Source organism: Channa argus, chromosome 1 (assembly GCF_033026475.1).
Source record: "Channa argus isolate prfri chromosome 1, Channa argus male v1.0, whole genome shotgun sequence".
In the NCBI taxonomy this organism is placed as follows: Eukaryota; Metazoa; Chordata; class Actinopteri; order Anabantiformes; family Channidae; genus Channa; species Channa argus.
In genome coordinates, this window is record NC_090197.1 from 47,062,747 (window position 1) to 47,087,021 (window position 24,275).

Below are 24,275 nucleotides of genomic sequence, written 5' to 3' on the forward strand. Positions count from 1 at the left end.
GTTGTTTTTTTTTTTACATATGTAAAAAAATACATATGATATATAATTAATAGTGTGTTCTATTAATATAAAACACACCATTTACAAATTTTATGAAATTGCAAAAAAAGAACAGAAAGAAATCAAAATCAGCAGAAAAAATTTATTTAATTTTTTGAAAATGTGCTTATTTTTACAAAATACAATTAGGCTAGTCAGAAAAAAAGTCGAGGCAGAGATTTTAGTTTTTATAGCAATTTAGACTAAGTCCCAACCTTTCTGAAAATAGAGGTTGTATCGTGACTCATGTAGGGGAAACTCATGCATCTATACACATGGCTTTGTTATGGGGGGACTGTGGTGGGCAAGTGTGGCGCAGGAGGTCTACAGTTGTTGGTTCAATCCCCGGCTCGTCCAGTCACATGTTGAAGTGTCCTTGAGCAAGACACTGAACCCCAACTTAGTTGCTCCCAGTGAGTGTTGGCCCCCTGCAAAGCAGCTCCCCCATCGGTGTGTGTTTGGGATTGTGAGTGCGAATAGGTAGAAAAGCGCTATATAAGTGAAGACCATTTACCATTTAAGTTAAAGGTTCTATCATTAAAATAAACCCAATATGACTAAAGTGACATCAAGAGAAAATTTCCTTTCGAATTAATAATGTAGTCATCTACTTTTAAAACATTTAAATTAAACAACCTCTTTTCGTCACATTGTTCAAAATATCATCTCCATGCAAATAAGTACTTGCCATCGCTTCCTTTATTCAAAATATTATTTCTAAATAGTTCATGAACAGCTAAGTGTGTGAATTTATTTTTAATCTGCTACACAACTGGTCGGTTTTTGGGATTTGCACGAAAAAATGCGAACAATTATCCATTTGCAGTTATTTAATCCTGTGAGGGAAGTTTTGATTTTATTAAGATTGAAAACTGTAATCTTGTCAAATAGCAAGTCCAAAAAAGACAGGTCACATTCTGTGTTTTAGTTTGTGACTAAAGAAGGGCACGCCAGTTCATGACGGTGAAGAAGGGCACGCCAGTTCATGACGGTGAAGAAGGGCACGCCATAATTACTGCAAGAAAACTAAAAAGTAAAAAATAACCTATTCATCAGAAATAAGACTCACCAAAGACCAGAGCCAGACCATGAGACGTTCCCACAGTGATCACACCTGAAACTGTCTGAACACAAAAAACAATATACATCTTAAAATTGTTAAAAGTAAGTCATGAAAACCCAGAAACAGCAGAAAACAATATCACACATTTTGACTGCACAAGTGGCTTACACATCTGTGGGTGCTATTTTTCTCTTGCCATTTTCACTACAGAGCTCTGTATAAAGGCTTTGGCTGCTTCGAAAAATATAACTTTCTGTTTACTTGTGTATTACTTCTCAAACAGGTAGTATTGTTTATAGTCGATCACAATGATCATAGCAATTGGATATCACTAATATTATGTACCAGTGAATTATAATCAATAGCATTGATAAATGGCAAAACATACCTAAAGCAGCACCTTTAACCTCAATTTATTTCCATCTCTAGTACACATCCACTTGAAATTACGAAAGATCTAAAATACATCGTAAGGGCAGTTGGCCAGAGCGGCCTGACCAAATTATGTGTTAGCATATTCCTCTTAACTAATATTATTTCTTTCTGCTCAGCAGAATAAACAAATACTTACTATAGCAGTAGGCAGTCCAGCGTCCACTTTGTCCTACACGAAAGAAAAATTTTGTTATGCTTGAACACAGATTTACATGCCCCAAACTACTGACACAAATATATAGCTCTGAAGCCGGTACAATGATCTACAAAATCAGTTTTTGTAACAAAAGCTACAACAGAACAGAACCCTGTCACTGACATTTTACTTCTGTTTGACAACTGGAAAAAAGGCTCCGATCCAGTGATTCCATAAAGTAGATCAAGCATGGACGTTATAATTTTATTTCATAATTTATCCTAAACTCACCACCAAAAGTATTGAAAGATCAAGGTCATTTCATTTGTTTTTGATGTACACTGAACACAGCAAAATATAGATATGAGACTACACCTAGATACATCAGATTCGGGAAGCAGACACCCGCTCTACTTTTAAGTCTAGGCTTAAAGCATCCACTTTGATAAAGCTTATACTTAGTTATGCTGCTATAGGCTTACTGTATACTGCTGGGAGACCACCCCCCAATGCACTGAGCTCCTTTCTTCCTCTTGTCCCTCTCTCATCTCCTCTCACCCCACAATTGTCACTACTGTAGGACATTAACTATGTGTGTTTTTCCTTCCATAGTTGTCTTTCTCCTTCTGTCTCCCTCCAGTGTGCAGCTACTGGTCCTACCAACCTGCTCGATGTTTTATTTTGCTTTTGTTTTTTTTTCTTTTCTCCCTTTACTTTCCACTCACCCCAACCGGTCAAGGCAGATGGCTGCCCACCCTGAGCCTGGTTCTGCTGGAGGTTTCTCATGTTAAAGGGAGTTTTTCCTCTCCACTGTTGCCTAGGGCTTGCTCAAGGGGGAATTGTTGGGTTCTCTCTATATATCTTTATAGTCTTGACTTTATTCTGTAAAGTGCCTTAAAATGACTTTATTATGAATTGGTGCTATATAAATAAAGTTTAATTGAATTGAATACATTAACCAAAATATGGAAGAAATCAATGTAATTTTAAAACTAAGAAAAGAGGACAAAAACAATCAGAAGCATTGTACAAATATTGGTCATAGCCAATACAACAAAGTGGAAAGTCCTAAACTAATGAGCTGTTTTTGCTGTTCAACTACTTTTGGAGGGGACTGTAGTTCTTTCTTTCTGTGTGTGTGTGTGTGTGTGTGTGTGTGTGTGTGTGTGTGCTAATCTTACAGCAGCTGAAACAATCTGTGCAGAGATGCCCTTCAGTAGGCTGTGTCGAAGAACAGACCCATGAACTGTTGCATTTGGGTCCACTGTCCTCCTCCTTCTACACAAATGTACATGTGCATAAACAGACATAACCAAATGTGCACAGAAAGAAAAAAATAAATACATTTTTCATTTTATTACCATCCACATGATGAGCTTTGATTTAAAGTGATTTATGAGAATCTGCGTTGTTTGCAATTTCATCACAGGTTTACTTTGAGCTGGTTCTGCAGCAGCAGCATCTCTATGGCCTACCCACTTCCCTTTTCGTCACATCTTTGTAAACAATAGTTCAAACTAACTGTTGTTAAAGCTGTGGTGAACAGCAGTTTTACAGCTTTATACAGTACACAGCAAACTGTGATGGACTGTCTTCTAACACCCGTCAATTACAGTCAGCGGCTATTTTGCCCATGCTAATGTTTGAGCTTTGTGTGTAAGTGTGTGCGCGTGTGTGCATTCATGCCGTTTAAGGTGTGCTGGGTCTCCGCTGTCAGAGCTGGCCAGAGAGGATGTGTCACAGGAGTGAGTATCCATGTTGTCTGTGTTTAGTAGGCATGTGTCCTCCAACACAAACGGCTCTTCCTCATCCTCCAGCTGCAGACACATAAGACAAGAAAAACTTCTCAGCTACCAGTATAGTAGCATATCTTAATTTGTCAGTTTTGGTTGGTTTTAAAGTAAAGTAACACAAAGTTATTCTGAAGTGATAGGAGGGGAGTGAGAATGGGATGATAGGGGAGTTCAGATGTGGCTGTTGAGATTATGTGGCTCAAAATATAAAAAGAACAAACCATATTATTAGTTCTTTCACTGAGTTGACTGATCCACTGTAACAACATCAGGAGTCACCAGCGTATCAATTAATATCCACTTGTTGATCTCATGGGGTTCTCAGGGGGTTGTAAAATGTAAATTTAAAAAAGTAGGCGATGATTTGCAAATTGTCTGATAGCTGGTTCATTTATTATAGTAAAACAATTTGACATCAAATGTTGAAACTGAATTATGTGAGCATCCTAACCTCTCTGGAAAAGGGGACTGTCTTAAGTTACCAATAACTCCCTGTTCCTTTTCTGTCACATAAAATAACTAGAAATACAGCTTATAAAGCAGGTTTCACTGCACATCACTCAAGTCACAACAGTTTGACACTGGACCCCCACATCACAGCTTTAGGGGTTAAAAATAATAATAATAAACTTTAAAAGTGTGTAGAATAACACTCACATGATTATTTTTAAATCCTATCTGATGACAACCTGCAATATGCACATATGCACAGAAGTCAGACAAAAAAAAAAAACACTCTAATATGACCATTCTGCCATTCTGACACTGGTTGCACTTTCAGAGATTAAGCTGAATCCAATGTAGGAACACATAAAGTGAACCACATCGGAGTCGAAGAAATGTGATTTATTTTTCTGACACTACCTTAAAGAAAATTTTATCAGAGCCACTTGGGGACTAAAATACTGGATTTAGGTCCCTTAAGCATATAATGTGAACTTGGACTAAGGAAAGTAGAAGTATGCTCTGAGGGAAAAAGTCATCATTTAGATGTGGAAACTCTATGAAGGATGTTCAGATGAAAGCTGAATATAAGAAACAACAGTGAGGACAGGCCTACAGAAGTGGAATACTGTCACCTTAACATGAAAAAGCATTCGTGTTAAAAAGAGAAAATGAGAAGAACATAGTACACGAACATGAGGTGGAAACTTAGATTATAATTAATTTATCAAGATAATACGAAGTGAAGAATATGCATTAACAGTAAATGAAAACAGCGCCAGAACAACAGCACTTACCATTGCTATAGTAGGATAGAGACTAGAACAATAGAAATAAAGTTGCAATACTTAACTACATGTAGCAAATGCTCCAAAGTGACTTACAAGTGAAAACACAAACACACACACACCAAGGAAAATTAGAGTGAAGTGTCTTTGAACACAGAGCTTCCAGCACCCAGCCTCTGACAATTCCCCCACAACATAGTACTATAAGTACTTCTTTAAATGGATAATATATATGTTCTGCTTAGAATCACTGAGAACTCATTTCTTGTTTGTGCCGTAAACTGCAACTCAGCAAAGACTTCTTTTTCAGAAATTAATGAAAGAAAATATAAAAGGTCATTTATTACAGGGTGTGGAACAAAAAAAGCAGCTGGTAAAGGTGGAGCTGACTATCAGCTTTAGTACTGACAGCTGGTTCATCCACAATAATACCTCGCCATTTATTAGTTGATTATATTTTGTATTAATAATCTGAGAGCATGTCTACATTAAGACAGGTACATCATTAACAACTTTTTCTCGTTCACTGTTTTGGCTGTTGGTTAAGATTGAGTTTTTATCCCAGCCAGAATGTTTCCAGTCCCACTTACGAAGTGTACAAAGCTGAGAGCGTCACCTCAACACTGTAGTGAGTACAGAGAACAGAGTATCTGAAATCAACTGTGACAAACATGTACATACAACTTTGTGCACCTCCTCAGTTACTTTTTAAACTGTTGTTGTTCTACTGTAGACATTGTATGATGCAGTATAGAGTAGTAGTCAAAGTGTAACATATACTTGACCTCATTGAGGATGCTCTCCAGTGTGGGGGGTGTGTCCACTTGGGGAATGTCAAACTCCTTATCATCGATCTGAGAACAGAAGTAAAAAAAATTTAAAAAAAAGGTTAGAAAGCAGTTGTAGTTTCTCTGTGTTTCCTTGGTTGTGTTCTGACTATATGTTGCCCTAAAACCTCTATGTACTTTTCATTATTTATAGTGCCTTTACAGATATGTAAGCTGCCCATGCCGAAGGCACAAGCGTACCCTCATACCATCAGAGATGCAGGCTTTTGATCGGTTTTGTGATAACAAGCTGGATGGTCTCTCTCCTCTTCAGTTCACAGGACACTGCATTCATGGTTTCCCCCCAAAAAATTCTAATTTTGATCTGACCACCAAACAGTTTTCTATTTTGCCTTAGACCATTTTAAACTAGCTTTGGCCCAGAGAACACGATTGGCTTTTCTGGATTGTTTTCACATATGGTTTCTTCTTTGCATGATACAGCTTTAACTTACTGGTTAGCACAGTAAGCTGTGTTCACAGACAGTGATTTCTGAAGGTGTTCTTGAAACCATGCAGTAATGCCCAGTAAAGAATAATGCTTAAGGGCCCGAAGATCACGCACATATAGTTTTGACCTTTGGCCTTGTCCCTTGCACACAAAGATACCTCCTGATTTTCTGAAACTTTTGATGATATTGTATAGTATATAAAGTATATAATATCATCAAAAGTTCATCAATGCTCATACACAAGCACTTGAGTCACATCCTGAAGTTGGCTGCCACTCAGGATGTGACGCCTGATATTGATACGCTGGTGAAAACTAAAAGATGGCAGGTATCAGGAGTCAAATAAACTATGCAACCCCACTTAAACTGCTGCATGAGACACCCTGATATAGTTCTGTGATCTGTTATGTACTTCTGTGAATCATTGAAGCATTGTGTGTTCTTATGTTCTTTTTCTTTAGAATTTTCAAATAAACTTGAGGTGTTTTATGATTAATAGTGATGTTGTGCTTGTACTGTTTTGGACACACTGTCCTCAGGCTCCAGCTTCATCTTTTATGTTGATCGTATTAAAAAAAAAAAAAAAAAAACTATCTGAAGTTGTTTTTTTTTTTTAAGTTATCTATACCATGATTTCACCGGTCCGGTCCACTTGGGAATAGATTTCCTGCATGTGGCCCCTGAGCTAAAATGAGTTTGACATCCCTGCTTTAGATGGTGGGATATTCCGTCTTACATTGAGGAACATTTTTCTGAAACTGTTCTGATCAGTGGTAGGTTGGGATGCAGAAGGCCGCAGGTTTGCATCCCACCCGACCCAGTGTGGCCCCAAACAATAAAATATGGGTTGATGAGACGAACAAATCATTGCACTCTGTTTCATCTCACCTTTTTGTAATTGGGGTTGTATATTATTACTACATAAAATGGCTGGCTTTAAAGATTGTTGTTGATAGTTTGGAATGCTTTCATTTTTAAAAAGAGTTTTTCCAAAGGCCAAATTGCAAACTGATGCTTTTCTTTTAAATTTCTCCTGCAAACCTGGTAAAATATTCAAAAGATGTGCAAAATACTAGTAGATGCCAGATATGGAAAAAAAAATGCAAAGTCCCAAAAACTGCAAAAATTTAACAAATTCAACTTAGAAAGTTTAGTTTTAATTTTAGTTTAAATTATTTAGTCATAAATGATTTTCAGAGCAGCTTACAAGATTTGACCTGCAACAATAAGTTGAAACAATGAACATCTAAGAGTTCACTCAACATATTAAAGCTACAATATGCAACTTTTAAGAATCAAACTAGCTGTTACATCAGACTTGAAATCAATCCACCCAGGGCATCAAACACTGTCTTAAAGACACACACACAAGGTACCCTTTCACGACAGAATGTGACATACAAATTTTGACATTATCTGAGTGGTTTAGACAAGCCTTACTCAAACCCTTCTGCACTGCTCCCAGTGCTCTCAGTCTGTCACTGAGGTGTCTACAGCACCTCTCCACTGTAAGACAAGTTATGAAGCATATCCCTACTAAAAAGAATTAGGAAAGGAATTAAAAATTAGCTTTTAATTTAAATAAGCAAATCTACCAGACTTCACAGCATGCATTATTAGAAAGATAATATTCTTCACATATTCTACTTTTTTTAGTAGAAGAAAATATTCATGATGTACACTTCCCTTCATTAATGTTACATTGTTTTGTTTCTTAATAAAAATTTGGGTAACCATGGCAAAGGTTAGTGTTGCTGTCAGTCCCCACTCACAGACATTTTAACAAAGTCACTGGGGGCAGCAAGAGATGTTATCTTTGTACTAATTTGGTACCTGATGCTCTACCCATTGAACATCAGGTTAAATATTCAATGTGTCAAGCTATTGCTGTTGTTTTAGTTTCAGTCATCTTTAGAAGACAGAAGAGGGGATGAAAGTCAAAAAACTAACTTCCAAACATGAAGAAAGTAGCCTGAAGAACAGAACAGAGGAAAATGTTAACAATTCTTTTTATTATTATTTTCCTTTCGGCTGTTCCCTTTAAGGGGTCGCTACAGCGAATCATCTGCCTCCATTTAACTCTATCCTCTGCATCCTCTTCTCTCACACCAGCTCACTTCATGTTCTCTCTCACTACATCCATAAATCTCCTCTTTGTTTTGCCTCTAAACGATGCCTGGCAGCTCCAACCTCAGCATCCTTGTAATGATATATTCACAGTTTCTCCTTTGAACATGTCCAAACCGCCTCAATCTGGTCTCTCTGACTTTATCTCCAAAACATCTAATATGAGTTGTCCCTCTGATGGACTCATTCCTGATCCTGTCTATCCCCGTCACTCCCAAAGGGAAACTGAACATCTTAAGCTCTGCTACCTCCAGCTCTACCTCCTGTATTTTCTTCAGTCTCACTGTCTTATAAGCCATAGAGTATCGCTGGACTCACCACTGTCTTGAACACCTTTCTTTTCATTCTTGCTGATACTCTAATCACACACACGCCTGACACTTTTTTCCACCCATTCCAAACTGCTTGAACACGCTTTTCACCTCTTTTCCATACTCTCTGTTGCTCTGAACCGTTGACCCTAATTACTTAAATACCTGCACCTTCTTCACCTTTGCTCCCTGTAACCTCTCCGTTCCACTTGGGTCCCTCTCATTTACACACCTGTATTCTATCTTGCTCAGCTAACCTTCATTCCTCTGTTTTCTAGAGCAAACCTCCACATCTCTAGATTTTCCTCCACCTGCTCCCTGCTCTTGCTACAGATCACAATGTCATCTGCAAACATCACTGTCCATAGAGATTCCTGACTAACCTCATCTGTCAGCCTGTCCATCAACACAGCAAACAAGAAGGGCTTAAAGCCAATCCTTTATGTAGACCCACCTCAACTTCCACACACCTCACCACAGACCATGTTCCACCCCAGACTTCTTCAAACAATACCCAAGCTCCTCTCTCAGCACCCTCTTCTCTAAATCTACGAAGACACAATACAACTCCCTATGACCTTCTCTGTACTTCTCAATCAGCATCCTCAAAGCAAATACTGCATCTGTTGTTCTCTTTTTAGGCATGAAACCATATTGCTGCTCACAAATGCTCACCTCTGCCTTAGTCTAGCTTCCACTACTCTTTCCCACAACTTCATTGTGTGGCTCATCAGTTTTATTTTTCTGCAGTCGCCACAGCTCTGCATGTCTCCCTTGTTCTTAAAATTGGCACCAATATACTTCTCCTTCATTCCTTGAGCATCCTCTCACTCCAATATCTTGTTTAATAAACTAGTCAGAAACTCTACTGCCACCTCTCCTAGACACTTCCATATGTCCACAGGTATGTCATCAAGAACAACTGCCTTTCCACTCTTTATCCTTTTCAAAGTCCTCCTCACTTCACTCTTACTAATCTTTGCTACTTCCTGTTCCACACCAGTCACCTCTTGTACCTCTCTGTTTTCTTTAATTTTCCTAATTTATCAACTCTTCAAAGTTCTCCTTCCATCTTCCCATCACACTCCTGGCACCTGTCAATACATTCCCATCTATATCTTTAATCACCTTAACCTGCTGCACATCCTTTCCAGCTCTATCTCTCTGCCTTGCCAACCTGTAAAAATCCACCTCTCCCTCTTTAGTGTCCAACCTAGCATACAAGTACTCATATGCTCTTTGTTTGGCCTTTGTCACCTCTACCTTCACCTTAAGTTGCATCTCCCTTTACTCCTGTCTACTGTCTTCAGTCCTCTCAGTGTCCCAATTCTTATTTGCTAACCTTTCTCCCTGTATACACCCCTTATCTTCCTCGTTTCAACCCCAAGTCTCTTTGTCCACTTTCTACATTAGTTGTAGTGGTCCAGTCAACTGGAAGCACCTCTTGACCACCCAAAGCCTGTCTCATCTCCTCCCTGAACACTAAACAACCTTCTTCTTTTTTCAATTCCCACCGCTTAGTCCTGCTCTACTTTAGTCCTCTTTATCTTCCTCACCACCCCAGTCATTTTACACACCATCATCCTGTGTTGTCTGGCTACGCTCTCCCCTACCAATACTATGCAATCACTGCTCTCTTTCAGATTATAACGTTGAGACAAGATGTAGTACACTTGGAGAGGAGAAACACAACGCGATTGACAGTGCCTGAACGCTTCACGGAACAGCGAGTAGTACCATTATCTGTAAATTAGCTGGGTTACATTTACTGTACTTAAATATCCTGAAAATTAGTAGAATAAAAACACATTATTAATTCGCTGAGTAAGAAACATTTATTGCTGCGATTTCTTATTCAAACAGTGTATGACAAAAATGCTCTATGTTGTTAACAATCACGTGATAGTGTTCAACATTAAAGGCAGTATAACAGACTAATTCCATCAAAACAAAACGCAGTCACGAAACTCAACTTTAAAGAAGAAACAATGGTTTTAACTGAAGACGATGTTTAAAAAGCTTTTCGCCGAAAGATACATTCTACAACAGCACAGAAAAGTCACCAGGCTTTTCATATCTAAGCAGTTTTTGATCCAACAACCACCTTCAGGATTTCAACATGAGCAACTGTTTTGGACCTGTCATGAGCTAATGTTGTGTTGATTCTGTATCCTGTTTTATTTTTGACCACAGAATAAACTAATACTATCGTGTAAAACTAGAATTTGAATTAGCCGCAGCGCACAGTCACATCTCACCGACACCGTGAGAACGACAGAGAGCTGCGGGAGCAAAGCTAATTCCCCCACCACTCTTACGTCGGCCATAACTTTAGAATAAGCACGGTTTCTCTCACCGCGTCCACCTCCATCAGGTTGAGCTGGGAGGAAGCAGAGCGTAGGCTACGAGTCTCCGGGGACTCCGACATCTCTAGGCGTTCATGGACCGGAAAGCTCGCTTAGCTCCTACTGCGGTTCCTCTGACCGGAAATGCAAGTGCAATACAAGTGCATTTCCGGTTGGACTTTTCAGAATAAAGCTTCTAAACATCCAGAGGCCACAAACTGGATCGAACCAGCGTAGTTTTCAGCCAGTGCCAGTACTGATTTATCTAAGCGATCCCTCCTGAGTAAAAGATTTAATAGTAGGGCAACAACTATGTGAGGAAGCGATGAAAATAAATAGTAAATAATGGGTTAAGCATAAAATAGGTTGAAGTACTGAGCAAACCCTTTACACTAGGTAGATTCATTGAGGTATCTAGGTGTGTAATAGTTGGTGTATTAAATAATTCTAAGGAGGGATGGGATGGAGACTTCATCTACTTCGGGTGATGAGAAAGTTGGAATGTTGATATAAACATGTTGGCCCTGATGTGCACAAAAAATTAATAAAAGGCAACATTTTATAAAACACATGTTTAGAAAATACAACAAAAAGAAAACAGGGCATTACATAAAATGCAAAGATCCAGAAAATACAACAATGGGGACAACAAAAAAAACTCTCAAATCCTCTCAACCTTTTTATTTTAAAGGTTTCTTTATTGGTCCAGACTGTAATAATTCCAAGGCTTTGGTTTTAGGTAAGCAACAACTGATAATTTGCTTACTGGTCTTTAACCTTTAAATGCTTTTTCAAACATTATTGAACTCTCCTTTCACAGATTTTATAAACCAGATAAAGATCATATTGCTTGTAAGCATGTTGTAAAAATGTTTTATACAATGTTTTTGTCTTTCTACTTTGAGTGTCTTTTCTGAAATGTTGTGTTTTGCACCTACACCACAGTGTGGTATAGCTGGACATTTTCACATGGTAAAAAAGCAATTTTAATAGCTTTAATCACATTTTGTCTTTTTCTAGCTGTAATACAAAAATGCTTCTAATTTCTCATTTGATGATAAATATGTCTCTGAGGGAATCTTTATGATTTATTTTTAAACAGCACTGAAATTAGTAGCAGTTATCATTATAAAAATGTTGTTGTATCTACCATTTAAAGATACTGAAAAGATATGTACCATTTCTGTCATTAACGTCATCCTACATGTTTCCATCATCTTATGAAAGATTGAAAAATGTCACGATGACAATTATGGGTTGTCCATATGATCACTATGACATACTGCCTTAGCTTGTATACTTGTGTGTTTTAAAACCGGCCTAACTTTGTGTGTTAGTTGAAAATAAAAACAAGGAATTAAGAAAGCAGAGAAGTAGGAAAGGAGACAAGGACGCCGCCTCCCAGTGTTGTCTCGCGGCCTGCTGTATTCCTTCGACTGCGTTCACCTCCATTCACACAGTAAATAAAAGCATGGAGGCTCTGACTTCGGGATCTAACACCGAGCAGTAGGGGGTAAAGACACTGCCGCATGCGCTCTTGCTTTCTCCAAAACACGCAGGAAGGAAGCGGGACAGCGGCGAACGCTCTGCCTGTTGGATTTAACTCATTTTACGTGGAAGTGAGGACTGAAGTTGGCGACAGGAGCGGGGCAGCCCGCCGTGCCGAGCATGAAGCGGGCGGCTGTAGTGGCCAGGCACAATGGCCTCGTCTCTCCGTTAGGGAACAACAATTCCGGGGCTTCGAGCATCGTCTCACCACCCCAACCGAGAGCCACTAGCATCTCTGCTTCTGCCGACGGCGTTGCCGGCGGTGGGGTGGACGGCCTGTTGGATTTCTCCAAAGGCCCCACGGTCAAAAGCGAGCTAGTCTGCAAATGGGTTGACCGAACTTCTTCAAGGCAGAGGCTTGGGCGGACGGCGACATCAGTCTGCGACCAAACTTTCAACTCCATGCACGAGCTGGTTGACCACGTCACCACCGAGCATGTAGCAGTGGGGCTCGAGACCCTCAGTCACGTCTGCATGTGGGACGAGTGTCTTCGCGGCGGGAAGGCGTTCAAAGCCAAATACAAACTCATCAACCACATTCGCGTGCACACAGGGGAGAAGCCTTTTTCATGCGCATTTCCCAACTGCGGCAAGATGTTCGCACGCTCCGAGAACCTCAAGATTCACACGCGCACGCACACTGGTAGGGCTACATGATTGTGTGACTACAACACTGGGCACTGATACACTCAGTGTCACTCACTGTCTTTAAAGCCGTGTCATCCGTTCAGACAGCTACCTCCTGACTGAGCCGGAGAATAAAGCGGTTAATAGAGATTGTTCCCAGTCTGCTAGGTATCCCCTCCATGTTTACGTAGGCTGGGTTCAATACCCATTCACGTCCATCCTTTGTTGCCCCCTTGTTTCCTAGAGGATCCGTGGCTCTAAACTGCAGCTCTGTCATGCAAGGTGACAGGAAGCTTGTAGGAAGTAGCTGGATTATGAGAGAGAGGGAAAAGAGAGGGAGGCTGAGCTAGTGTATTGAGATATAAACTTTATGCACCCTTCAAATTCCCTTGTGTCTAAATTGGTTTGCACTGATTGCGTTTCCCCCCACTTTTCAGATTCAGCCAATCACAAAGACTTGTTCTGTGACAGGTAGCTGAAACTAAACTCAGTTACCAGTTTATTAAAGTGTCCCTCTATTTATAATCACTAATCATTAGTTATAATTCAGTGTCACATTCAGCTCAGATGCTATTTTTTAAATTACCAATAGGTTGTAACCAACGGATTTTTTTCAAGGTTAATAAAGTATTCACTAAATGCATTTACTTATAGTTTATTAAGAGCAGCCCCAGGTGTTTTGTGCTTTTGAGGGGCCCGTGCATTGGCTATTCAACTGTGATAGAGTCCTAATCAATAATCCCAAAATCCATCTATTAACAACAGAGATCACGGTTATTTTAGGAACGCACGATCTAACACACTTGACATCAGAGGACCTACTCTCTTGGGTAGAAAGTGAGAATCCTAAAGACTAAAACCCCTTGTTAACAGCTTAAAATTGATCAATAAATAATGATGTACTCCCTTCTTTAGTTCCAGTATAATTATTAAAGTGGTGCCATTTACCATCATGTAAATGGGGTGGACAATATTGTAAACACTTATTATTATTATTATTATTATTATGTAATACGTTTCAGCTACAGCCTTGATCGTGACCATAAATTTGAATTGGAAAGTCCTTGAAAGTGTTTAAACAAAAAGATCATTTGAACCTTCAGGGAGGTGTAGGATCTAATGAATTAGACTTTAGTACTTTGAGTACGGTGGATATAATAATAAACTGGCCCTAGAGAGTTTAGACAAATGTAGTGTAACTTACTTGGAATTGTTATGGGGTCATGAAATAAGGCAGGCAAAAGTAGCTAAAACTCAACAAGTATTTTTATTATTATGTTTAACACAAAGGCACAAAATCACCTCTGCAATAGAAGTACTATAAGGTGCCTTGTGCAACACTAGAGTAACATTGGCTATATCAATTTACAAATTTGTCAAGAGCTTCTTGTTTTCAAAATGTTTCTATATGTCTGGTGAATACTGTATCTGTAAACCCTACATATATAGTGTATGTTGGGGGGGGGGGGGGCTTTTGACTTAGATTTTTGCTTGCCTTGTACCTCACTTGTAAGTCGCTTTGGATAAAAGCGTCTGCTAAATGACTAAATGTAAAATGTAAATGTATTGTGTAAGTTGCACTACAGCTTGGAAAATGGTGACTCTGTGTTCAGAGAACACAAGTTGGTAATACGTAACTGATGCAACCCCATTTCCAAAAAAGTTGGAATGCTGTGGGAAATGGAAATAAAACAGTATTGTATGTTAAATAGAAAACCAACATACAAAAATTCTAAAACCGAAAAATGTAATGTTTTATTATGTTATATAACATTTAAAAAATATCTGGTCAATTTACGCTTTCAAAAATGTAAAGAAAGGGGCAACAAAAAACTGAGAAAAACTGTGTAGATTAAAAACCCTGTGGAATGTATTACAACTACTGAGGTTAATTAGCTGCAGGTAAGTATCATGCTTGAGTATTAAAAAGAGCATCCCAGAGAGGTAGCGTCTAAGAATTGGGTGCTGTTTATCACTCTGAAGATTATGTGGGTGAAGAATAATATTTCTCAGCATAGAATTGTAAAGAATTAGAAATTTCCAAAATATACTCTTCATAATCCAGTCAAAACATTCAGATCACTTGAAGGCTGAAAACAAATATTGAATAATCATGATCTTTGGAATTAAAACCAGACACAAATTATGATGGAAACCAGTGCATTTGCTCAGACGATCTAAAAACCATTTTCAGTGGACGCAGGTTCAAGAACAAAACCATACAAAGACAAACCATTTTATACAAAACCTAGAAATGCTGTCACCTTCTCTAAGCCTAAGATCATTGCTTCACTTTGCACTTTGTTTCTAAACTGGAAATAGTTCTAGAATCTGAAATGTATAATTTCTTTCAGAATTTTCAAACTTTGATTATTTTCAGATGAAAATATAAAAAAATCTAATTTTCAGTGTGGCCTAAAACCTTTGGATCCTACTGTTCATGTACGTGATACGCAAAGTGAGAACTACTACACACACGTGAATGTGACGTGAGCGTATAAATGAGAAATGACATGGGAATACAGAAGCACGCCTTCATTTCTGTAATGAAATGCAATGCAATAAATGGAAGAAAAAGAAGTAATTATAAATTAAATGTAAAATAAATGTTAAAAAGTGGAAAGCTATATAGTCTTTGATCTGAAATCTTGATCAAAGACTTAAACTTGCAAGTTGCAGTCTCCTTAACTGACACTCACTTACTGTATATTACGTTGCAGGTGAGAAGCCGTTTCAGTGCGAGTTTTGCGAGCGACGCTTTGCCAACAGCAGTGACCGGAAGAAGCATTCACAGGTCCACACAGCCTCTAAGCCCTACGACTGCAAGGCCCTTGGCTGCACCAAGTCCTACACCCATCCCAGCTCCCTGCGCAAGCACATGAAAGTTCATGTCAAGTCGTCACCTACCTCTGAACCCAAGGACCTGTACGACTCCATACCTTATCAACTCCAACAACCTCATCAGGCTCTTCTCGAGCCCCTCGACCTTAAAATGAACCGTCTTTCTCCATCGCCCAACAGAAATACGAATTTTCCCCTTCTGTCCAATCGTGAGTTGGACATCAGCACAACCAGTGACGTGGACCATAAGTTGCTGCTGAGGAGTTCATCTCCAGTGGCAATGCCTCTGGATCTGTCTCTGTCAGGCCTGAAGACTCAGCTTGCTCAGAAGCAGCAGAGTGGCAGGACACCACGCAGGAGCCAGCGCTCAGTCAACCCAGCCTTACCTCACTTGTCTAACATTAAAGAGTGGTATGTCTGTACGAGGACTACAGCCCCACAAGTCCATCTAATTCATCCAGACCACATCAAATCAGAACCTAGTGATGATGAGGAGTATGTCACGTAGAATGCAGGGACTGGTAAACTGAATGCGAAGAACAGACCTCACACACTGTCAGACCCAGGCCAGAGGATGCTCAATGGACTCGTAGTTGCTGTCATTTTCCACAACCAGCAGTTGCATGGTTCAACATCAGTGGCCGCACTATCAGGGCGAAGGCTTTTTTCTTTTAAATTGTGTCAAAAACAAAACTTGCCCAGAGACCATCACCATCTGTGGACCAATAGCAACAGCTCAAACAATGCCAGAAGAGACAAAAGCAGAATTTTCATTTTTTTTGTTAAACTGTTATGCAAATTATGGAATCAGTGTTAGTTAGCTAACCTAAACTAACAAACAGCATCACTTTGTTCAAAAGGACCAGAGAATGTTGCAGACTGTTCTGCTTGTTGTTAGACAATATGAAGACACTGTGCGTGTACATAATGTCCATCTAAGAATTAATGTAAGAGCTCCAACTGCAAAAGATGAAGCAGTTTCAAGGGCTAAATTGATACCGATGGAAAGTTGTTAATGTTAACTCGAGCTCACGGTAGCACTGTACACATGGTGAGTGTGTGCCTGTTAAAGGAATGGATCAGAACTTTTTCCAGCTGGTCTGAATATAACAGTAAGGTGCCTCTATGTGACTATATGTTTTTATCGCTATAACTTTTCCTGATTTGGTGGCAGAGTTAAGATGAAACATGACTACAAATAAGAGCCATGACACACTGAGCCAACAGTTTGTCTTTGCCAATGTGGGGGGAAGTTTTGAGTGTCCATCAGCCTAGATTTTGCAGATCTATGGCAGTAGCTGGACCCCTGTAGGTTGCCTTTTGTCAAATTCAGCCTGTTGGTGGTCCTGTGTCAGTTAGAGAGATCACAATGATTGAATGTTCAGCACAAGAGGAGACCAGGATTCTAACAACTTTATTAATCCTAGAGGGAAATTACTTTGCCTTGTTACAGCTACTCTCTCCAAAAGAAAGGAGGGTAAAATGCCCATAAATAAAATCACAGCAACACAAAAACAAAAACGCTATACATCTGTGAATAAAAATGAAGAAGTTTACAACAAAGCATTGTTACTTTAATGAATGAGTAATATACATAAATACTGGTTATGATGAGGCTAAAAAGTTGGATGTGGGGGACATTGGAGGACACATTAACAGCCATGATAAAGTGTGGTTGTGATACATAGTAAAAGAAAACCTGGCCACTGGGAGAAAGGATCTCGTGGGGCACTTTGTAGAGCATTTGTCAGTGATCAGGCTTCAGTTGAATGTGCTTCTCTGACCAGCCAGCACACCATGCAGTAGGTAGGAAGGATTGTCCAGGATTGAGAGGAGTTTAGACAGCAAAAGTCTTGGCTGTAGTCTGTGCATTGTGATGATGTGCCGCCCAAGACAAATGCAATATGAGGCAATGCAATGCAACAGTCATAGCATTTTTTTAATGTTGGCTTGGTGTGTCTCTGCCTTAAGGAATTGTGGGAATCATGCACACCCTTCTTTCCATGCAAAATGCACTCTAAAGTTAAGCTGAAATTCAAACAGGCACAAGCTAAATGGGGTAGGTGTATTACAAGTGTTTTAATAAAATTTATTTATACCCATGGGCAACTGTACCTTATAGGAAAGAGTAGTCGTCCACCAATTGCAAGGTCAGCAGTCCAACTCCCAGCTCCTCTTTTTCATATGTTGAAGGGCAGGTTGCTCCAGCTGGGTCAGGCTAGTGCCTTGCATGGCAACTTTGCCATCACATGGGTGGGCTTGGGTGAACGAAAGGAAACATTGTACAGCCCTAAGGAAAGGTAGAAAATCACTATATAATTGCAGACCATGAGACATGAAGTTTCATAAGACACTGCATTTGGCAAATAATTGCTTTGCATTGAGTAGCATAGTTGCATTTTCAACTCTACATTGCCATTTGCAGAGCTGGAAAAGTTATAGAACCTACACCTACTATCCACATGCATAAAGGCTCCTCACTATTTCATTAAAGCAAGCTTGAAAAGTCCTGAACTAGTCATTTAAGGCTTTAAGCCAGCTTGTACAACACTGCTATCACAAGGCAGGTTCCATTGCTGTTAAGTGTTCTGACATTGTTTAAGGCAAACTGAAGTCTTTGCTAACAAGCCCTTGGTAGTAACACGTTTGCAAGAGTTTAATGTGATCACAGCCTGATGCTGCAGTTTGAGGACAGTTGGACTGATCCCACTTTGTACTGATCAACTGTCTCCTTAACCTTTTCAACTCAATAGACCTTTCAGTGGGTTAATCACCTGCATTTGTTTACACTCCATTTACAATTTAGTCAAGACCCCCTTGTTTTCAAAAGTTTTCCTATATGTAACACATATTCCTTTTAACATGAAAGTGTGTATTAAATGATGCACAAGACATCTAGTAGTTGTCCCTATGATCAAACGGTGCTCCTAAAAGTGGCATCTTGGTTTTAAATACTAAATCTGTAAGCATGATCATGTGCAGTGTTTTGGGTAAGACTGTGGTAAACCTTTAAAAAATGACATGGGTGAGTTTGAAGAGAGAGTTAGTTATAGGGACTTGTATCTGTAGATGGAAAACTACATTTTTATTGACAATATGATAAAAAGGCATAAATGTTGAGTAAAAAAAACAGAATCTCAAACCACATTCTGCAAATACTACCACAGTGTGGGTCAGTAGCAAGAGTCTGGGTGCTCATCCACTGAAAAATGCGGAGCATTATATAAGGATAAGAAAATGATAAAGCAGGACCATGAAATACTATATCTGACAAAAATGGAAAAATATTTGCTTTTATATTTAAGCAGTTGATCTACTTGGTCTCTAAGGAAAGAGTTACATTTATCGGTTTCAACATTTCATATGTTGACCAGAAATAGGTTTCAGATTATTTTCAGATTATTTCTTGTTTTTTTTTTTTTTTAAGGAACTCCATTATACCCAGGTTTCAAAACCCTGGTAAAAGCCGGAGTGATTATACCTGAAATGTCTAGTAATGAATGCCTCATTGCACAGGAATACCTGATGGACCACTACAGTAAATACAGTAGGACATAGACCTAGTAACTAGGGTGATATAAGGTCCAATTTCACTCCACTTTTCTCTTTAAAGTATATTTTCTCAATTAAGGGGTTTGCTCGAACGTTTTTTGATTCAACTGCCCCTATCTACCAATCTGACTGGCGTTCTGCTTAACAATGTAAGAAAGAATAACTAGATTTTTAATTTTACACAGGCTCACTAACACCAGAGCTCTTTAATGGATAATGAGTGTATACAGTATTGAGGTTTAAAGACCGAATTGTGTTAATGCATTTTTGAGTAATAATGTCCACATATTACCAGTAGCTGTTTATGAAGATTGTATTGCAAAAATGATAAGTATGGTGAGACAGTGCTATTGAGGCAAATGTATAAGGACCCGGGTTTAAGGTTCCCCCTGCTGTGTGGCATTCACATGCTCTCTGTATTTGTTTTTTCCACAGTCCAGACACATGCAGGTCAGATGTAATGTGTGAATCCGCAAGAGTAATTGTGAATGATGTTTATCCATACACACTTGCATTTGAAAATTTGTGAGCCCTTTAAAATTTTCTGCATTTCTGCATAAATATGACCTTCCGTGCAACAGGCAGCGGTGGTAGTTATACTTTTTGGAGAGTACTGGCTTCATCCTTGCAGCTCTGGCATTAACACTATTGTTGCTCATTGTTCTCCTGATAGTCTACTCATGAACATTTATTCACAGGAGCCAGGCCTTTGCAGGAATGAGGTTCATGTGACCTCCAGGACTACTACACGCCTTGCTCTCCATCTTATCTTTGCTGGTCGACAACTCCTACTGTCCAGCCTGATGAGCACCAACGGTTTCTCTTTAATGGCCTTCAAAAATCTCCTCTATTGAAGCTTTGACACACTTCTACAAGCTTGTGCTGACTTTAATATTGAAGACCCAGAGTTCTATTCTTTAAATAAGACAGGACCTACCACACTACCATCCCATTGACTGCAACACCTGGATCTATTGATTCTAATTAATTGATAATCCTTGTGGTTCACATGCTTTTACCACACACAAATATTAAAGATGGGTTAAGTTTCCACCTCATGTTGTAGATTGTATTCATGTAGAAATGGGGAAAATTCTAAAGGATTCACACACTTTCAAGCATCAATGCATGTTTTCCCTGTGATTGAATGGTAGGTTGCCCTGGTGATATGATAATATCAGATGCTCTGAATCACTGAGCTGAAGTAAAGTCAGAACAATACATTTTCATATCAGAAAGAATGAAATAAGGTTGTGGTACATATGTGTCCCTGAATCACCTGTCATATCAGAGTCAATGACCATTGAATATTTACATATGGTCCTGTTAAAAAGGATGTACTGTGCTATAGAAATATTATAACTATTTTTCCACTGGTTACAATATCCCACCAGATTTAAAGTCACCTGAGGCTTCACATCCACTGAACTGCTGATTCAGCTTTTATGAAATCCTAACGAATCCAAGGCAACATGTAAGAGAGGTGTAGTATACAACTCAGTGCAGTTACTCAAGTTCTGTACGTTCAGTTAACAAGTACAAAACTAAGATCTCAGTACAGTTTTAAGGAACTGGCAGTTTATGTTACTTTCACTTTTTTCCCACTAAAAGTCACCTACAATTTTAATGGCCCTAAGATATTTGAGTCTGTTTTGGTTAATTACTTGAATTGTTTCCAACACGTTTGAAGGTTTGTGAAACAAACTCTATTCTTATGTAATCATAAAATTTACTGTTTTTCCTCAATTGCTAAGATGCGTTCAATGAAACTGGGATCCACTTGAACCTCATTATCACCTTTACCACCATCAGCACAGCAAAAGTTCCATTGGTTTCATACAGTTTTTACATCCCTTTTTCAAGACTGTAGCATGCATCTCATTCAGTAACTCAAAACCTCTAATGCACCTCTATGCAAGCCCCTGCAGACAATTCTTAAATCAGCAATACTTTTTATTCCTCTATGAAAAATGCCAGGTCTGTGTTGCTGTTTGGAATCTTGGATTGAAGATAACAAAGGCATTAATTGAGAGGTAGAGGTCATGGCAGAAGGGCCCGAGAAAGAGGGGTTTGTATTTGTTCAAACTTCAATAGAATTATGCCATACACCTTTTGACAAAGGTTTCAGCTTATTCTGGGTCAGAGAACTGTGGCATCTATTTTCAGAGTTTTTTGAAATGAGAATAGCTGAGTCACCTATATACCACTGTATGTGTCAGTCTTACTGTATTTGGCTGGCACAGCAACAATTTTTACTTCTTGCTTTTACTTTATCGAATCAGACTCCCACATGCTTATGGCAGAGGAACGATTTTTAATGCTGACCAGGATTCTGCCATTGTATATATGGTTGTAGCAAACTATGCAGTCTAAATGCTTTAGATCCAGGCTGCAGTAAGTGCAGATCAGGTGTAGTGACTGATTTAAAGAATGTAAAGATTTGACCACAAGTTGTTTGAGGAAAAATTTGCTTTTGTTGCAGGTTCTTAATATTTGGTTAGTTTGAGAGCAATTTGCAAACAAAATGTGTCATTTTTGAGCAGCGAACTTCTGTTTCAGCCTGTGTGTTATCTGTTTGATTTGTTTGATGTGACTTCAGAGTAAACACAAGTGTCTAGGCAAATGATAAAAACTGTAAATTATGAGGCAAAAATACAAAATAGCAGCTCACAGTATGGATTGTCTTTTCCCAAGACAAATGAAATATTGTAAAGAAATTTGTTCAAGAAAAATATCCTTTTTGGTTTTACTGAATCCTTGTTGTTGAAATCAAGACCTACAGGAAGCATCTAGTGTAGACAAATGTGGACATGCAATATGCCACACCATTTGTACTGTATTGGTGGAAATATCCAAAAGAAAAAAAAACAATCAAGAGTTAAAAAAATCAGAACTTGTGGGTGTTACCTTTAGTGTTTGATCCAGCAAAACAGCTTTCATAGCTGGATGAGAACTAATTGCTGTTTGAAGAATTTTGAGGGGGGTTTCACACAGGTAAATTAGATATTCATCAGTTTGTGGGTCATTTCTATGAGCTGTGAATATGTGTTTTCGCTTTGTTTGACAAAGTTAATCCAAAGCTTTGGGTGTTTGGATAAAAATGTGGTATATATGTTTGAAACCAGTGGAAAATGTTAACACATTTGCAAGAGAAGATTCCTGCTGTGCCAGAAGACGAGGAAGATCAAGTGGATCCCAGTTATATTAAATGAAACTTAGGTGATATTTAATATTTATAGATATTTTAAAGTTTCTAGACAAATATCTGCAAATACACACAAGGTTTTAGTTAGGTGGATAAGTTAACAATCACAAACTACAAGATCAATAACAAAACATTTGTTAGGTGCTTGATGGATGTGTTGGTGCAAAAGTCGTCCTTCTTGGAGCTGATAGAGGTTGAGGTAGAATCGTCCATAATATGCAATTGCTTGAACTTCTTTGAAATCTCCTCCGCCTTGGCTGTAGCTGACTGGAGCATACATCCATCAAACTTGCTTGTCCACATTATCAGCAACATACCTTTAAAAGTCTATGAACATTACATTTCCAACCATTTCCTAATCTCACCAGTTTAAATCTTGTCATCACCACTGAACCCTGTAAAATCACCTGCTCCATCATTTCTCACTGGTAGATGAAGTAGATGAAGACCCCCCTGCCCTGTTAATGAATTACTTGCTGCTCCACATTTCACTGGTGTTTTCACACATTTTCTGAAAGTTTGGCTCCTTTTCTCTAAACTACAAACAGTACAAAATTGTACTTGAATAAAAGTTTAACTACCAAAGCAAATTCCAGTGATCACTACAAAGCTAATGTAACTAACAACTTAATGGAAATATGTATAAATGATGAGTTGAAGCTTTTCATCCTTTTTGATCTAGTGCTATTTTGGTTATATTTTTACAATATTAATGCTGTAACATCACATAGTGAAAGTAAAGGCCTACAGCAGTATTTGCACTGTAATTTTGAAAGTTAAACACAGGCCACTGATAAAACTTTAAGAAAGGTGGAAATATGGAGGTCATGGAGCTTCTGTGGCTCCCACATGGAGCCAAAGAATTCCCCTAAAGTGGAGACAGAATGATTAGCAATACCCCCTCACAGCTAGTAAGTTCCCGGTTCAAATCCGTGGCTGACTGCAGCCTTTATATGTGGAGTTTGTATGTTCTCCCTGTGCTTGTGTAGGTTTCCTCCAGGTAAGACCAAAGACATGTATGTTATGTAATTGGTGAATTGCCCGTAGGCCTGAATGTGACTGTGAATGGTGAATGGTTTTACTTATTTTACTTTTAATCTCATTGTATAATTTTTGTTTTGTTGCTAGGCAGCAGAGGGTGTAGCTTTCATTGGCCCAGACACCAATGCTATCCATGCAATGGGGGATAAATTTGAGAGCAAGTTGATTTCTAAGGCTGCTAAGGTGTGAATTTCTACAGCAGTTGTTCTAAAAGTAAACAGGAACTGGTGTCGTAACTAAATGAATTTAGGTAGAACAATTTATTTAATACACGCCCCTCCAAACCTATTGAGCAAAAGTATTGGAACAGGAGTGTTTGGTTGCCCAAGTGTATCAATCACAAATGGTCTGCACTTTTATAGCACTTTTACTACCTATTGGTACTCAAAGTGCTTTAAACTGCTTTTTATTCAACTATTCTTATTTTTTCCATGACCATACCAGTAGTATTTACATTTTAATAAAAAGGATAAACCCCTGACTGCTTGGGTACGTTTTAGCTTCTAAAAAGCATTAATATTTATAAAAAAAAGTGTTTAAGCCATTTATTGTTGTCATAAGACCTAGAAAACATCACAACCACCTACGTTTGAGATATTGATAAAAAAAAAAAAAGAAATTATCACTGTGCACAATAAAGTTGAACAGGAAAAAAATTGATGGGTTAACGCCTCTCTCTGCGCCACTCAGGTGTCTTTAAA

General features: G+C 38.7%; 2 protein-coding genes across 2 annotated transcripts in view; one reads left to right on the forward strand and one right to left on the reverse strand.

Moving 5' to 3' along the window:
• vps8 (VPS8 subunit of CORVET complex) overlaps positions 1–10,932 on the reverse strand; it is a 51,176-nt gene extending 40,244 nt beyond the window's left edge. The window contains exons 1-6 of the mRNA XM_067527455.1: positions 10,772–10,932; positions 5,484–5,552; positions 3,360–3,490; positions 2,855–2,951; positions 1,674–1,706; positions 1,109–1,163 (exon numbers count right to left, since the gene is read on the reverse strand). Coding sequence (XP_067383556.1) covers positions 1,109–1,163; positions 1,674–1,706; positions 2,855–2,951; positions 3,360–3,490; positions 5,484–5,552; positions 10,772–10,843 — 457 coding nt within the window. The 5' untranslated portion in view covers positions 10,844–10,932. The remainder of the gene's footprint in view (positions 1–1,108; positions 1,164–1,673; positions 1,707–2,854; positions 2,952–3,359; positions 3,491–5,483; positions 5,553–10,771) is intronic.
• A 1,257-nt stretch (positions 10,933–12,189) lies between these two features.
• On the forward strand, positions 12,190–18,670 carry LOC137139757 (zinc finger protein ZIC 4-like). Its single transcript, XM_067527469.1, has 2 exons — positions 12,190–12,951; positions 15,656–18,670. Exons 1-2 carry the CDS (start codon positions 12,429–12,431, stop codon positions 16,282–16,284), a joined length of 1,152 nt encoding a protein of 383 aa, XP_067383570.1. The 5' UTR covers positions 12,190–12,428; the 3' UTR covers positions 16,285–18,670.
• Positions 18,671–24,275: the final 5,605 nt, after the last annotated feature.

Bases quoted from the DNA above. Each gene is read 5' to 3' on its own strand.
- LOC137139757 (XM_067527469.1), top strand. From the start codon at position 12,429: ATGAAGCGGGCGGCTGTAGTGGCCAGGCACAATGGCCTCGTCTCTCCG. The intron at 12,952-15,655 runs GTAGGGCTACAT...ATTACGTTGCAG, and splicing joins TCACACGCGCACGCACACTG to GTGAGAAGCCGTTTCAGTGC.